At 34.6% G+C, this 18,328-nt stretch overlaps 1 protein-coding gene across 11 annotated transcripts in view; it reads left to right on the top strand.

Annotated features, from left to right (window-relative positions):
- The window catches only part of LOC136031071 (nuclear protein MDM1-like), a 195,303-nt gene that overhangs the window by 79,905 nt on the left and 97,070 nt on the right, over positions 1 to 18,328 (top strand). For 6 of the 11 annotated variants that reach the window (XM_065710318.1, XM_065710321.1, XM_065710323.1 and 3 more), the window contains one exon: positions 8,608 to 8,702. In XM_065710318.1, coding sequence (XP_065566390.1) covers positions 8,608 to 8,702 — 95 coding nt within the window. Of the gene's footprint in view, positions 1 to 8,607; positions 8,712 to 18,328 lie in introns of all 11 variants that reach the window. The other 5 variants (XM_065710319.1, XM_065710322.1, XM_065710317.1 and 2 more) reach the window with 1 other exon arrangement.

Below are 18,328 nucleotides of genomic sequence, written 5' to 3'. Positions count from 1 at the left end.
ATTTCTAATCGAGCACAGCGTTTTCTGAAGAAAATAAAATTGTAATATTCCAACGTGAGTTTTCCGTCTTCCTGAAAAAGTGGGATTTATGAATTATGCTACTTTTGATATTTTTGTTTTAAAAATAATAATTTTTAACTTCTATAGAGAATACATAATTTCAGTGGAAATAATAGTCACCCCCTCCCTAAAAATATTCAGCAAATTGAATCCTAATAAGTCCCTGAAATTGGTTTGACAACCATAAAAATGCATTTCAATTATGCTGTTCTTCTGGTAGTAGGAATCAGGGAATATTAGGCAGGGGGAACAACTGGCTCGGGATCCCAGTTCGCCACTCCCCTGCTGAAAATTAGTGTCTTTATCACTTTTTCAAAACTAAAATAGGCCTACATAATTCAAGCATCCACAGAAACAGATCAGGTTTCTTTAGTATGCCTTTGCTTTTATGGTATTATATGGCTTATTTCGCATTTTTCACTCGGTCATTTTCACTTGATTTGGCAAAATCGGTTCCAACTCAACCCTCCCCCCAACCCCAGACTTTGGACGAATTCCTGTACCCGAGTAGGGGTTCCACTGCTACTGCTACTACCACCAACAACAACTCACCGCAACACCAAACCGCCTGGGGCCAACACACCTACGCACGCTCCTCCTCCATCCAAATTTAATCAAAAGCTACCTCTTTACACACTCCCAGGAAGTTCCTAATTCCTTTAAATCTTTCTTTATGACATCCTCCCACCCTAGACGAGGACAATCTGTCATCCTTCTCCGCAGAACGTGCCCTAGCCAACTCAACCTTTCTTTCATTATAGTCCTAGAAAGCAGGATTGAACAACATTTTTCGTACAGCCTACTGTTTGTAATATGATCAGTCAGCCAGGTACCCAGAGCAATCCGTAGGCAATTCCTCTTGAAAACATCTATGAAATCTTCATCCGCTTTTCGGAGCGCCCATGCTTCAGAGCCATATTTGACCACTGTCATCACTATACCTTCCGATATTCTAATCCTCTTCCTATTCTTCCAAACTCTTTTTAACTGTGAAAAAAACACCCTGAGCCGTGGCTATTCTACTTTTAACATCGTCACTGCTCCCACCGTCTTTACTAATAATACTACCAAGGTAAGTGAAGCTGCTAACCTGACCAATCTTTTCGTTACCCAACGTCATCTTTTCATCTTCACCTATTACAGGACTTAGCGACTTAGTCTTCTCAACATTAATTTTCAAACCTATTCTAGCACCGTGAAGTCGCAAAACTTCTAAAAGTTCATTCATTTTGCTCACATTTTTATCAAGGATGCTAAAATCATCAGCAAAATCTAAGTCCAGAAGAGTTAAACGTTTATAACAAATATATAAACAAATATGGATACCTAGTAAAGATGAATAATTAAGGGTAAATTTCTCTTAATTTTGTTTTTCCTGTTTCTATTTTGCCTATGGTTTCAACCTTTCACCTTGCCCATTTGTTGCTATCTCTTTGAAATACTTTTCCAACATTTTAAAATAATATTCGAAACAAAAAGAAATTATAGCAATTTTGCTCGAAAATTTTACTAAAAAATTGCATTCAGTTTCTTTTTTATTCTCATCCTTGTGATAAGCTATGGTCTTTTACCACAATTATAGTCAATCTTTGGCTCCTGTTGACCGAAACACAAGTAACTATGATTCAATTTTAATTCCGGTGTGGTGTCTATGCTTGAGTTCATAGGATTCGGAACAAAAACTAGCTGATCAAGGCAAGGTTTTCTCAATAATTTCTTATGCATGTGGATCTAAAATAACCTTGGGCTAAGTAGAGTCTAATTAAATTCACTATGTCCTTCAATGATTCTGGTACTTCAAACACACTAGGAAGTCGTTCCACAGAAAAGTTGGGTACACCCGAGTATGTTAAAGCCTGAATTCATATTAATACATTGTCAAAATTGCCAATTTACAAGGCTATTTGGCTACTTTGAAGTTGCAAAATCATTTAAAAATTCTAAATAGAGCTATTGTATTGCAGTTCCTATTTCTAATAGTTTTTAAATGGATACTATTTACACATTATTCTTCTAAAATTAAAAATTGATTCTTAGGCATACACTAATATCTGAAAAAAAAAAATACGGAAGATTCAATATCATTTCTTATATATCTATATATATATATATATATATATATATATATATATATATATATATATATATATATATATATATATATATATATATATATATATATATATATATAAATAAGTTGTCTGTGTGTGTGTGTGTGTGTGTGTCGAGTGACGTCATGTTTGCGTGTCGACTGACGTCATGTTTGTCGACTGACGTCATTATAAGGATTGAGCTGTATGCGTCATGAAGTTGTTTGTCGACTGACGTCATGTAGCAACAGTAGTAGTAAGAGCTGTTGCGGTGGGAGTAGTTGTGGTAGAAATTTTTGGAGCAGAGAGTGCAACAGTATGAGTATTCTTCACAGGGATAGTCGTGGTAAGAGTAGTCTTGGTAAGAGCAACCATATTAGAGGTGTTCGAAGTGGGGATATGATTAATACTAGTAGCAATAACACTAGATACTTTCTGTAAATCTAAAATAGCATTTTATTCGTCGGCCTTTCCAATATTAAGCAACAAACATGTTCTTTCTACTGACAAGCTCATTCTTTCAGGAGTCGTTCTTAAAGGAATGGAGCAAAAGATCGGCACTTTAGCGTAAAGAGAAGGGCATTAAGGAGGGGTGCCCTCCCTCATACAGCGAGAAATTTCTGTTTGTTTTAAGTTTTCATGTTGCTCCTTACTTTCAGTAGAAAAAACCTGTTCTTTATTTAATTTCTGATAGTTTTTCAATTAAACCCAGGAAATCAACCTCTCCTTCATGTCAAATTCCCTTCTCCAACGAAGATTCCTCCGTGAAAAGTTCCTCCTATGTAAAACCCTTCCCCTCGGAAAGTTACTCCCAGAAAATTCAATTTCTTATCGTTTTTCAGGTCATGGGGGAATTCCTTTACCCCCCTCGTGTAATGTTTCTTCTGCATAGTTTCCCCGTCTAGAATTTCTCCTGGTGATAAATCCCCCATAGAGAATTGCTCTTGTGGAAAATCTACCCCCACGCAAAAATCCCCCAGATAATTCGAGCTTCACTAAAAATTTCTCCAGACATTTCTCCCAGGCCATCTCCACATGTAAAATAGAGTCGCCAGTAAGAAAGTGAGATAAGAAAAAAATAATTTCGTATATTAAGTCAGGTAAAATCCCACCGTATAAAATTTCCCCTGGAAAGTTCGCCTCCGGAAACTTTCCTCGCAATAACAAATTCTCCGCAGAGAAAATCGATCCCCAGATAACCCCTACCAGAAAATCTGTATACTTCCCGATAAGAAATACCGTATGTAAATGATGGCAAAATTAATAATTTGCAGCCCTTCTACCGGGGGTTGTGGGGAGTCATGTCATCCCAAAAGGCTTAGCTATTGAAACTTTCAACTATGCTGAATTAAAAGGCTATCTCAAAATTTTTATCGGACGAATTTGGGGAAGCAAAGGGCGTAAAAAGGGGGGTAATTTCCCTCCAGTTTTTTGTTCACTTAAAAAGGGCACTAGAACTTTTAATATCCATTCAAATGAGCCCAGTTTCGATTCTCTAGGACCATTGGTTCGACACAATCACCCCTGGGAAGAGACCAAAGAAAAAAATCACGTATCTATGATCTTTTTTTTGGCAAAAATTACAAAATTCCACATTTCTGCAGATAGGAGGCCAAGACCTCTTCAGTACGATTCTCTGATTTGCTAAATCTGATGGTGCAATTTCAATAAGATTCATTGACGTTTAGAGATATCTTTTTTTTTTAAATAGGGCAAAATCTCTCAAGATCGTAGCTTTTGATTGGTAGAATTAAACTGAACGAATCTTATATATTTGGAATTAGCATGAAAAGACAACTCTTTTTATGTATCTATTGCTATCAAAATTCCGTTTTTTAGAGTTTTGTTGCTATTGGGCCGAGTCGCTCCTTACTTGCAATTTGTAAATGTTTGAAAGCTAGGTCTCCCAAATTTCAAATCGTGACTTAATTTATTCTAAGGATAAATTTTTAATGGACAGTATTATTCACCTAAGGTAACTTCCAAAATACTTACTGGATAATAAAGAATGCAAAGAGACACAATATGTCTGTATACGCGAATTTGGGGGGGGGGGGGGGGTAAGATGGCTTAAAACCCATGACACTACTTATGCTCTCCAACTTAATAGCTATGTTGTTTGTAGCATTCTGGTGTCAGCAAGTTGTAACAAGACCAACTGAGCACTAAAATATATGTAGCATCTGTCCCTGAAAGGATTAAATAAAAAAAAACAAGTGTTTTTAACTGAAAGTAAGGAGCGACATTAAAACTTAAAACGAACAGAAATTACCCCGTATATGAAAGGGGCTGCTCCTTCTTCAACACCCTGCTCTTTACGCTAAAGTTTGACTCTTTCTCTCAACTCTACTTTTTGAAAACAGTAAAAACTTTAGCGTAAAGAGCAGGGCGTTGAAGAAGGAGCAGCCCCTTTCATATACGGGGTAATTTCTGTTCGTTTTAAGTTTTAATGTCGCTCCTTACTTTCAGTTAAAAACACTTGTTTTTTTTATTTAATTTCTGAACGTTGTTTATTTAATCCATGTTTTGATTTCGGCTCTCCGCAGATGGATAATTAAAGCGAAATTTGCACATTTATTTATTTGGATAAACGGCTTTCCCATAGTTTTGATCGAATGATTTTGCGAAAAAAGGAGGGGAAGGAAGCCCAGTTGCTCTCCAATTTTTTGGGCACTTAAAAAGGCAACTAGAACTTTTAGTTTTTACGAACGTTTTCATTTGTAAAAGATATACGTAACTTATGAATTAGCTTACGTAACAAACTTCTATGTTCGTATGTTTTTATTATGTATATGAGAAGGTTCGCCCACTCGTCAATACCTCGTCAATAACTCTTTGCATTCAAGCTTAAATTTTGTCCCCTGAATCACAAAGGCCGTAGAATAAATAGTTGAAATTACTAAAAATCCTTTAGCGTAAAGAGTTAGGTATTAGGAGGAAGTGAACCCCTTATATGCGTAATATTTTCTGTTCGTTTTAAGTTTTAATGCTACTCCACACTTCCAGTTGAAAAAAACCTTTTCATATTTATTTTCTCATTGTTTTGTTAAATAATGCTAGAAAATGCTGCGCCCCCTTTATAGAAATCTTCTTCCCCCATGACAAATTCCTCCATGGAAAATTTCCCCCACATAGCCCCCTCTTCTCAACCCCCCCTCCCAACCAAAAAACCCCCCTGAAAACATCTCTACATTTCCCAATTACCATTAATATATGCAAACACTGGTCAAAATTTGCAACTTGCAGCCCCTCCCACGGGGACTGTGGGGGAGTAAGTCGTCCCCAGAGACATATTTATAAGGTATTTAGACCATGTTGAATAAAATGGCTATCTCAGAATTTTGATCCAACTACTTTGGGGAAAAAATGAGGGTGGGAGGGGGCCTAGATGCCGTCCGATTTTTTTGGTCACTTAAAAAGGGCACTAGAACTTTTCATTTACGTTCAAATGAGCCCTCTCGCAAAATTCTAGGACCAATGGGTTGATACGATCACCCCTGGGAAAAAGAAAGAAAAAAAAACAACAAATAAACACGCATCCTTGATTTGTCTTCTGGCAAAAAATACAAAATTCCACACTTTTGTAGATAGGATCTTGGAACTTGTACAATAGGGTTCTCTGATACGCTGAATCTGATGGTGTGATTTTCATTAAGATTCTATGACTTTTAGGGGGTGTTTCACCCTATTTTCTAAAATAGGGCAGATTTTCTCAGGCTCGTAACTTTTGACGGGTAATTCTAAACTTGATAACACTTATATATTTAGAATCAGCATTAAAATGCGGTTCTTTTGATGTAACTATTGGTATCAAAATTCCGTTTTATATAGTTTTGGTTACTATTGAGCCGGGTCGCTCCTTACTACAGTTCGTTACCACGAACTGTTTGACTGTTTGCATTACTTGACGCCCTTGCTATTAGCTGTATTTCTTACATCATCCTTGAGGCAATATTTTTGATGTTTTTCAGGAAAGTATCATTTGGTAAAATCTGTAATCGTGAGGGTAACAGGAGAAACAAGGGGCGAATAAAAGGCTGTTGGCTGCTTTCCGATCCATTTGGTCTCTGAAAATACCGCCAGGTATCAAGATAGACTGTGGGTAACAGACTTCTCTCCACTCTTCATAATAGCCTATTTTAAATGATGAGACCAGAAAAAAGGACAGTACAAGGGATGTACACTAATCTTTATTGTGTCTAGGGTTGTGTGCAAACTATGTTTAATGATTTCATAGGCTATTAAGTATAAACTCTGATGAAAATAATAGGTCATATCAGAAATCTACTTAATTGTTGATATTGGCAGATTGGCTTTTGATTGCTTTATCTTGTTCTTCTCAACGTAAGCTATGGGTTTTATAACGCTTATATACCGATTGTTGCATATATACTTAATTAGAAAATTTAATGAAAATCAAACTTCTGCTGTGACGTATTTTCTTACTCTGTTTTGATTCCATATTGCGGTTTTAGCCTCTATTATGCAATCAGCAAGCTCAAAAATCCTTCGATACAATATTTGGTGAAAACTGAATGATATTTATAAAGCATTTAGGCTAACTAGTTTGTTTTGTTTTAGAACTATCATGCTGCAATTTTAGTTTTATGTTTTTTTTATGTTATGTTATGTTATGTTATTTATGTTATGTTATGTTATGTTTTATTTTTATGTTATGTTATGTTTTTAGTTTTAGTTTTATTTACAGGTTTTAAACCTGTAAATATCAAACTTAGAGGATAACAACCACCCTTTGTCAAATATGCACTTGCTATGTTTCTATTTAAGATATTCATGTCCCAGTCTTAATAGTTCTTTATGGTTAATATTTTGTCGATCAATGATCAAAGAAGAGGCATACGTCCAAGAGCCCTAAATTCAACCCTTAGTTCATCCAAACTAAAAATTTCTTGCATAAATTTGATTTCAACAAGGCTAAGCCTGTTGAAATGTATCTAGAAGGCTTATGCCCAGCCTTTGTATATATATATATATATATATATATATATATATATATATATATATATATATATATATATATATATATATATATATATATATATATATATATATATATATATATATATATGTATTTCCAAAAAAAGCCGTCGGGCCATAGGAAAAAAAACAAAACATAAACATAAAAGAAACAGCAAAAACACAAATAAATTAAAGAGGAAAACGTGCTTATATATGAATCTTCCCGAAATTATTTATAAGGATATAAATCTTTCACGGTACATTTTGCGTCCAGAATAGTCCCTAGAGAGGTCCCTTTTTTAGACTAAAAAGAGGTCCCAAGTCCCATTTTTTACCACTTGAACCTTTGGCAGCCCTGCAATGGCTTTAGCATTAGCTGTCCACATTGGTGTTGTCGCAATTGACGGTCCAGCTAGATTGTCCATTTTCACATCTTATCGCGTTTGATAGTTCAGGTGTTGGTTCCAAAAAATCATCATTTATAGTAACTGCAACTGCAAATTGTCTGCAATTTGCTCTATGCAATTTGAAAGAAAAGAGCAAATAAAGAAAAGAAAAGAAAAGAGCAATTTGCTCTTTTCTTCTGTTCTATGTGAATTGCTGGAGCTACTAGTAATTAAGGACGTAAATAAGACTTCTTCAACTCGTGACAACCAGTTTGGATTTAAGAAAGGCTGTAGTCGGGGACGTGTGCACTATATACTTGCCAACGTCCTGATGGATATAGAGAATAGTGGCAAGTTTCTTGTCCTTGCGGCTCATGATGTCTCTCGTGCTTTCAATTCTCGTTTGCCTTCCCATCTGCTGTATTGTGCACAGCAGGAAGTCTAAATCGTTCAGTTGTGCGGGTATTCAAAAATCCTGAATGCGAGATTATGTCTTGTCGTAAAAGTACCTACTCGTCATGGTTACGTAATGTAGCCGTGATTCGAGTTTGGAAAGGAATCCGCCAGGGTGGGGTAACTTTACCACCATTGTACAATAATAGTGTGGTTGCACCCCAGAAAAAGGCTAGAATTAGTCTTTTTTTAAACGTTTGGACCTTTCCATACTCAATTACGCTGACGACATCCTGAATGTAACTAGAACTGTATCGTCTGTTGAGGAGAATTTTTCTGTGGCTAGTAGGGAATATACCGAAATTGGTCTCTTTTTTAATGCTTTGAAGAGCGAGTTCCTTGCTTTCGGCAAATCTGTTGGTGATGTTGAATGCGTATAGTTAGGGAATTGGAGTGTTCAGTTATCTGCTTGTGTTAAGTATCTCTGTCTCCCGATAGGGATAGTCAATGGTATTCTAGAGCCTATATATATATATATATATATATATATATATATATATATATATATATATATATATATATATATATATATATATATATATATATATATATATATATATATATATATATATATATATATATATGTATATATATATGCGTTATACAGTATTAATTTGACAAATTGAATTAAATTTCAGGTGTTTTAGAGCCACTGGTATCACAGCCTGATAGTTCTTCGAAAAAAGTCTACGAGTCCAATGAGTCTGTCGAATTTGAATCCAGTAACGACACTGTGAGTATAGTATGTTTTCATTTTGTTTTTGCTTAAAATAAATCTATGTTTAGTGTATGAAGTATTTTTTTATTTAATTAGCTTTTAATTATTTCATGTTAAGTTTGTTGAGACGTCAATATTAGAAGTTTCTTTACTGCATTTTTTTTTAAGAATTCAATATTGACGTTTCCTAGCCATCTGTATATTCATCTTTTATGCCATTGCTTTGCTTATATGTTTTTGGCCATTAGAGGTAATTATTGTGGTAGTTAGTCTCTCAAAAATTAAAATATTAAGCATACAAAATACAGCTAAATAAATAGTTATGTTTTGTATTAAAAAATGCGTAACGAAATGAAACTTAGTTGCATAGAGGCTTGAAATACTTAATGGAAATCATCCAGTGCATAAAAATCGATCAGTGTGGTAATTAGGTAAAAAATAGATGTCTTATCAGAAAGTTTAAAAATAAACCTCCCGGTATTTTCTTTTTTTTAAGAGACTTTGTTTAATCCATCATTTTGAATCAAATTTGGAAACTATAATCTTTGAAAAAACTATTCGTTGAATTTTTCTTCTAACCAAGTTTGAAAGCATAAAGAATCAAAATTTTAATTATGAGATATGATGAATATGTAGATGTATGTATACATATGATATAGGCCCTATGTAGATATTTCGGTCCTACGACACAGATTATGTTGCAATATTTTCTACTGTAGACCTACATACAGGGGGCACTAATTCACGAGAATGCAAGGATAAGGATTTTTTTTCAACTTTTTTTGTATCTAGACAAAAAAAAGATTCTAAAAATTCTAAAGATCTTTTAAATGAATTTACCAAAAAATATGTACTTTTCAAAATTAATGAGGGCTGGAAGTAATTGCCCCTTGTCCCCATTCTGAGTTGGTACCTTTACCTACATACTGCCAAGCGTTCTCAGTTGCTTCTTTAGAATATTACTTCTTTTCCTAGAAGAAGTGTGTGTAAAACCACCTATTGTATAAAAAATTTGAAAAAGTTTGATAAAAATTTGATTAAAACTTGTGCCAAACCTTGGCAGTGAATATAACCGAAGATTCGTTCTAAGAACTACAAACAATAAAGTGAAGGTTTTCCTTGTGAGGGTCTCATCCCTTAACTTTTGCAGAGTAATGGCTGCGCAAAAAAGCAGTGGGTACATGCGATGCTAGAAAACAATAAAAGAGAGAAGCTAGGGCAGTTAAACTTGCGTATCCTGACTGACGCTTCATGAATTTTACAGGCTTTACTAGAAATGAATTTTCTGATTTGCTAAGTAAAGTATGAGTAAAAATAACAAACAAATATGCAAATTATAGAAAAGCCATGTCTATTGAGACTCGTATAGTGTTGACCTTGTGTTTAGCAACAGGAAACAGCATGACAACCTTACACTATGAGTTCAGAGTTGGAATTTGTACTGTGTAAGAAATTTTGAAAGAGACTGCACAGGCCGTTTTTGACATTCTTTCTCCCAACTTTCTTACTCCTCCACCTGAGCAAGATTCAAGAATCACTACAGCGCAGATCTTTAACCGATGGAAAATGCCAAATTGCATAAGCGCTATAGATTGTAAGCACATCAGGTTTCAATGCCCTTACGATTCTTGTTCTCTGTTTTATAACTATAAGAACTATTCTACTGCTATTTTACTTGAAACTTGTGATGCGAACTACAAGTTTTGTTTACGACCTTGGTGCCTAGCAATCTGAGAGTGATGGTGGTGTCTTTTTTCGGTCTGAATTTTGGAAGTACATCGGTAGTGGAAATACCAGGGTTTCTCCGCGCCAAAAAAACTCCCGGGAACTAACACCATGTTTCCAATTTTTTTCTTATGGAGCCAAGACTTTCCGCTCAAGGACTACATAATGAAGACCATTCCTGGTAGAAACCTTGCTGAACTCGAAAAGATATACATTTATAGAGTTTCAGCAGATTGCAGGTTAATTGAGAACACTTTCAGCATTTTTATGCAAAGATTCACACTGTTTAGATCAGAAATAATCATACTGCCTGAGAAGTTTGTGACAATCATGGAATGTGCACTATCCCTCAGAATTACATTACTACTTTACGTGGTACCCAAAACGCCGAAGCAGAGTCTCCAGCTACTGTTTTCAAATGCCTTATTCCTTGACGTAGGTCGTATATCAAGTTTTGGAGAACATAGATGAAGTAAATCCAAAAATTTCGGAGAAATGCTTACCAACTACTTCTTGTCTCCAGAAGGCAATATTACTTAACATAAAGATCCTGCTCTGCAAGGTTCCTTCTAATTGATGTTTGTGTAGCTAATTTTTCAGACTTAATTACTTTTCTTTCAGCCAAAGTGCCTAAAAACTATGTAAAAAACTGTTTCTTCTTTTTAATGTTGCTACTTTTAGCACTTGGCAGTCAGTTTAACAATTTTCAACATCTGATGATGATATTTCAGTTATTGCGTCAGCACTACTTGCTTCCGAGCAAAATGGAAATGCTGCTCATCAAACAGTTCGTGGTAACGAACTGTAGTAAGGAGTGACCCGGCGCAATAGTAAACGAAACTCTAAAAAACTGAATTTTGATGCTAAAAGATACATCAAAAGAATCGGACTTTCATGCTGATTTTGAATACGTAAGTTTCATTAAATTTAGTCTTTGTCATCAAAAGTTACTAGCCTGAGAAAATTTGCCTTATTTTGGAAAATAGGGGGTAACATCCCCTAAGAGTCATAGAATGTTAACAAAAATCACACCATCGCATTCGGCGTATTACACAACCGTATTGCAATAATTTCAAGCTCCTATCTACAAAAATGTGGAATTTTTTGCCAGAAGACAGATCACGGGTGCGTGTCTATTTGTTTTTTTCTTTCCCCAGGGGTCATTGTATCAACCAAGTGGTCTTAGAATGTCGCACAAGGGCTCATGCTAAAGGAAATGAAAAGTTCTAGTGCCTTTTTAAGTGACCAAAAAAATTTGAGGGCACCTAGGCCCCTTCCCATGCTCATTTTTTCCCAAAGTCAACGGATCAAAATTTTGAGACAGCCATTTTGTTCAACATAGTCGAAAACCATAATAACTATGTCTTGGGGATGATTTAATCCCTAAGTGGGCTAAGTGGGAGGATCTTTCCGAGGAGGAATATGTCATGGGGGAAGAGAAATTCAATGAAAAGGGTGCAGGAATTTCTAGCCTTACTATAAAGAAAACAATGAAAAAATAAACATGAAAAGTTTTTTCAATTGAAAGTAAGGAGTAGTATTAAAACTTAAAACGAACAGAGATTATTACGAATATGAGGGGTTCATCTCCTCCTAAATACCTCGCTCCTTATGCTAAAGTATTTTTAGTAATTTCAACTATTTATCATATGGTCTTTCTCATTCAGGGGTCATTCTTAAAGAATTGGGACAAAACTTAAGCTTTAGTGTAAAGAGCGAGGTATTAACGTGGGGACAAATCCCCTCACATAATAAAAATATAAAAATATAGAAGTTTGTTACGTAAGATAATTCTTAAGTTACGGATTTTTTTACTAATAAAAACGTTCGTTAAAAATTAAAAGTTCAAGTTGCCTTTTTAAGTAACAGAAAAATTGGAGGGCAACTAGGCCTCCTTCCCCACCCCTTATTTCTGGAAATTGTCTGATCAAAGTTAAGAGAAAGCCATTTAGCCAAAAAAAAATTAATATGCAAGTTTCATTTTAATTATTTATGTGCGGAGAGCCAAAATCAAACATACATTAATTCAAAAACTTTCAGAAATTAAATAAGAAAACTAGTTTTTTTAATTGAAAGTAAGGAGCGACATCAAAACTTAAACGAACAGAAATTACTCCGTGTATGAAAGGGTCTGTTCCCTTTTCAACGCCCCGCTCTTTACGCTAAAGTTTTTCACTGTTTAATAAAGTAGAATTGACAGAAAGAGTCAAACTTTAGCGTAAAGAGCGAGGCGTTGAGAAGGGGATAGCCCCTTTCATACACAGAGTAATTTCTGTTCGTTTTAAGTTTTAATGTCGATCCTTACTTCAGTTAAAAAAAAAACTAGTTTTTTTATTTAATCAAAAAGTTCGTGGTAACAAACTGTAGTAAGGAGCGACCCGGCTCAATAGTAACCAAAAGTCTAAAAAATAGAATTTTGATACCAATAGCTACATAAAAAAAAAATCACATTTTAATGTTGATTTTAAATATTTAAGTTTCATCAAGTTTAGTCTTACCCATAAAAAGTTACGAGCCTGAGAAAATTTGCCTTATTTTAGAAAATAGGGGAAACACCCCCTTAAAGTCATAGAATCTTAACGAAAATCACAACATCAGATTCAGCGTATCAGAGAGCCCTACAGTAGAAGTTTCAAGCTCCTATCTACAAATTTTTTTTTTCCTTTGGGTACGACTTACTCCCCCACAGTCCCCGTGGGAGGGGCTACAAGTTATAAGCTTTGACCAGTGCTTACATAATACAGTAATGCTTATCGGGAAGTGTACAGACGTTTGAAGGGGGATTTTTTGGTTGGGGGAGGGGTTGGCAAGAGGGGGATATGTTGGGGGAACTTTCCATCAAGGAATTTGTCATGGGGGAAGAAAATTTCCAAGAAGAGAGCGCAGGATTTTCTAGCATTATTTAAAAAAAAACAATGAAAAAATAAATATGAAAAGTTTTTTCAACTGGAAGTAAGGAGCAGCATTAAAACTTAAAACGAACAGAAATTATTACGCATATGAGGGGCTCACCTTCTCCTGATACCTCACTCTTTACGCTAAAGTATTTTTAGTGATTTCAACTATTTATTCTACGGCTTTTGTGATTCAGAGGTCATTCTTAATGAATTGGGACACAATTGAATCTTTAGTGTAAAGAGCGAGGTACTGACGAGGGGGTGAACCCCTCATATATGTAATAAAAACGTGGGATTACACGTCCTCAGGAACTTTGGCTGCTTCTCAGGAAGCAGTCTTTCTTTACTAGAAATGAATGTTCTGATTTGCTAAGTAAAGTTCGAGTAAAAATAACAAAAAAACATACAAATTATAGAAAAGTTATATCCCTGAGACTCACCTAGACTTGACTTTGTGTCCAGCAACAAGAAACAGTATAACAACTCTACTTTGTGTGTTGAGTCCTGGAATTTGTGCTGTATAAGAAATTTTGAAAGAGACTGCAAAGACCATTTTGATATTCTTTATCCCAATTTCTTGATAGTCCATCTAAGGAAGACTTAAAAGCTACTAGAGCACATATATTTACCCAGAAAACGGCAAACTGTATATGTACTAAAGCAAATCAGGTTTCAATGCCCTTACAACTATGGTTTAGAGTTTTATATCCATAAGAGCTATTTTGGTTTCACTTTACTTGCAACTTGTGATGCGAACGACACATTTTGTTTTATAACGTTATGCCTTCGGATCTCTGAGTGACGACGGTGTCTTTATTCGGTCTGAATTTGAGAAGTATATCGATAGTGGAGATTTCAGGCTTCCTTCACCCGAAAAAGCTCCTTGGAACTAACACCATGTTTCCACTTTTTTTTCTTATGATACGAATCCTTTCTGCTTAAGGACTACATAATGAGGCCCCTTCCTGGCAGAAACCTTGTTGAACTCCAAAAGATATACAATTATAGAGTTCCCTCAGTTTGCATGTTAATTGAGAACCATTTGGGCATTTTTGTGCAAATGTTCATACTATATCGATCAAAAGTAATCATGCAGCCTGAGAAGTTTATGACAATTGTAGAATCTGCACTTTATCCTCGCAATTACATTGTTACTTTAAGTGGTAATCCAAACGCTGAAGCAGAGTCTCCAACTTCTACTTCGAATGCCTCATTCCTGGATGTAGGTTGCACATCAAGTAATAATGCTTCAAGACAATCTTGTAGACAATTACATAAAAAAACTAGTTTTTTTAACTGAAAATAATGAGCGACATTAAAACTTAAAACGAACAGAAATTACTCCATATATGAAATGGGTTGTCCCCTCCGCAATCCCTCGCTCTTTACGCTAAAGCTTTTAATTGTTTTAAAAAGCAGAATTGTGGCAAAGAGTCAAACTTTAGCGTAAAGAGCGAGGGATTGCGGAGGGGACAACCCATTTCATATATGGAGTAATTTCTGTTCGTTTTAAGTTTTAATGTCGCTCCTTACTTTCAGTTAAAAAAAACTAGTTTTTTATGTAATTTCTGAACGTTTTTGAATTAATGCATGTTTGATTTTGGCTCTCCACACATAAATTATTAAAATGAAATTTGCATATTAATTCCTTTTTTGGCTAAATGGCTTCCTCTTAGTTTTGATCAGACGATTTTGAGAAATAAGGGATGGGGAAGGAAGCCTAGTTGCCATACAATTTTTCGGTTACATAAAAAGGCAACTATAAATTTTAATTTTTAACGAATTTTTTTATTAGTAAAAAATATACGTAACTTAAGAATTAACTTACGTAACAAACTTTATATTCTTTAATTTTTATTATGTATATGAGGGGGTTTGTACCCTCGTTAATACCTCGTTCTTTACACTAAATCGTAAGTTTTGTCCCAATTCTTTAAGAATGACCCTTGAATCAGAAAGGCCGTAGAATAAATAGTTGAAATTACTAAAAGTACTATAGCATAAAGAGCGAGGTATTTTTCTCCTCCTAAATACCTCGCTCTTTATGCTAAAGTATTTTTAGAACCCCTCATATGCGTAATAATCTCTGTTCGTTTTAAGTTTCAATGCTACTCTTTACTTTCAATTGAAAAAACTTTTCCATCTTTATTTTTTCATTGTTTTTTTATAGTAATTTAGAAAATCCTGCGCCCTTTTCATTGAATTTCTGTTCCCCCATGACATATTTCTCCAAGGAAAGATCCTCCCACATAGCCCCCTCCCCTCAAACCCACCCCCACAACCAAAAAAATCCCCTGAAAACGACTGTACACTTCCCAATAACCATTATTAAATGTAAACACTGGTCGAAGTTTGTAACTTGCATCCCCTCCCCCAGGGACTGTGGGGGAGTAAATCATTCCCAAAGACATAGTTATTATGGTTTTTGACTATGCGGAACAAAACGGCTATCTCAAAATTTTGATCTGTTGACTTTGGAGAAAAAATGAGCGTGGGAGGGGGCCTAGATGCCCTCCAATTTTTTTGTTCACTTAAAAAGGGCACTAAAACTTTTCATTTCCGTTAAAATGAGCCCTCTTGCTACATTCTAGGACCACTTGGTCGATACGATGACCCCTGGGGAAAAAAAAAAACAAATAAACACGCACCCGTGATTTGTCTTCTGGCAAAAAATACAAAATTCCACATTTTTTTAGATAGGAGCTTGAAAACTTTTCTCAAAGGTTCTCTGATACGCCGAATGTGATGGTGTGATTTTTGTTAAGATTATGTGACTTTTAGGGGGTGTTTTCCCCTATTTTCTAAAATCAGGCAAATTTTTTCAGGCTCGTAACTTTTGATGACAAAGACTAAATTTGATGAAACTTATATATTTAACATCAGCATGAAAATCTGATTCTTTTGATGTATATTTTAGCATCAAAATTCAGTTTTTTAGAGCTTCGTTTACTATTGAGCCGGGTCGCTCCTTACTACAGTTCGTTACCACGAACTGTTTGATCAAGTCAAGATGTACTTCGCATATCAAGTAATAATGCTTCAAGATAATCCAAAATTTTGTAAAAATACTTGCCAACTACTTCTTGTCCCCAGAAGGAAGTGTTACTTAGCAAAGAGATCATGCACTGCAAGGTTCCTTCTAAAGCAGCCACCGTTTTATTTTCATATTCATTTTTTTTTATAAAAGTATCCTTTGTCAGAAAACAATTTTTAATAAATTCTTGTCAGTGTCCATATTTTAAGTAACATCTTCCTTTTTTGTTATCTTTCATCCTACTCCTGAACTCAAAAAGCAAATTCTCACAATAATTATTTTGAATCTAACTTCTTATTTCTCTCCAATGTCAATGACTCATCATTACCCTAAAAATTAGTGGTTCCAATTCCCTCCTATCCTATCCCTTTAAATCTTATAAGCTTTCTTACAAAAAATAATTCCTTTCATTCGATTTAGTCAAATTATAATATAATTTAACTATAACTATCACAATAAAAAATTAACTAATTCATTTAATTAACCAAAAGCTGTAGACCTATTAGTGTATCATTGGTTGGAAACTATTATATTTTCTACTAATTTCATTATTTGTCAAACTTGTTTAGCTGAACTAATTTAGTCATCATTTTGTAGTCACTCCCTATCTATTTAAATATACAGAAGTAAGTTAGATCTTAATCAAGATTTATTCTGAATTTGAAGTTAATCCGACCGCTCTTTCTACAAAAACCTTATATGCCTCCAGGGATAACTTAAAACCTTTGTCCCAAGGGCTGTAGGGGGAGGGGGGTTGTCATCCTTAAAGACACGATTTTACCCACGCTGCACAAAACGACTATCTCAAAATTTTGATTAGATATGTTGGGGCTAATGATGGGTGTAAGGGGGCAATTTACCCTTCAACCACTTTAAACTATTAAAAGGGTATTAGTCCTCTCAATTTACAATTGAATGAGCAATTTTTGTAGTTTCTACAATAATCCCTTCTATGCAAAATGCCCTGGTCTAAAAAAAATACAAAAAATAAATAATACATTGTGCCAACATCATTCTTTATTTAGGCAGGGCTATTGCCTTCCCTATAAACGATCAGAAATTAAATTAGAAAACAATTTTTTCAATTGAAAGTAAGGAGCAACATTAAAACTCAAAACAGATAGAAACTATTCTGTATATGAAGGGATTGTATCCCTGCTTAATACCTTGCTCTTTACGCTTGAGTTCGACTATTTGTCTCAATGTCTTAAGAAAGGCGAGAAACACTAGGGCTCTTTAATTAGAATTGGAAGCTATTTTAGAAGTGTTAAAAAATTTTGTGTGAAGACTAAAGTATTGAAGAGGGGGTAACTCCTTTACATACGGAATAATTTCTGTTCATTTTGATCTTTAATGTTGCCCCTTGCTCTCAGTTGAAAAATTTGTTTGTTTTTATTTAATTTCCAATAAAGAAGCGCAGTTCTTTGCTTGCACTCTATAAAATTAATTACATTTTTATGTAAAAATGATAATAATATTAATACGCATGGCTAATACATAAGAGCTATAACTTGGGCTGATTATAAAGCAAAGTTACAACCTTATGTCCTCTAAATGGCAGACCTATTTAGTTTCTTTAAAGCATTGAGTTAATCTGACTTGATAAATTTGGATTTTGCTCTCCAGAAATAAAGTATATTGTGACTGGCTCACAAAAATCCATCAAAATAAGAGTTGTAGTACTCTTTCCAATACGGGAGTGAAAACAGTAATATCTCTTTATCTATTCAAGCTTCATTGAATATAAATTTCATTTTAATCTGGATTTTTTTTCTTATCATCAAAGTCTTGCATTCGTCTCTTATAAAGTTGCTTTTCTTAATTTATTATAAGTTAAAATCTGGAAGGCAAATTTCCAAAATTGGCGTGACTAGCCAGCGCCTCAGTAACTTTGACAAATAAATTGTGGGAAGCGGAAATAAGCCTTTTTTCTCATTGTAAAAGACTATCTAATTGAAGCAATTGATGAACTAGAATAAATTTAA

This window comes from Artemia franciscana, chromosome 9 (assembly GCF_032884065.1).
Source record: "Artemia franciscana chromosome 9, ASM3288406v1, whole genome shotgun sequence".
Taxonomy (NCBI): domain Eukaryota; kingdom Metazoa; phylum Arthropoda; class Branchiopoda; order Anostraca; family Artemiidae; genus Artemia; species Artemia franciscana.
This window is presented reverse-complemented; position numbering and strand designations above follow the sequence as displayed.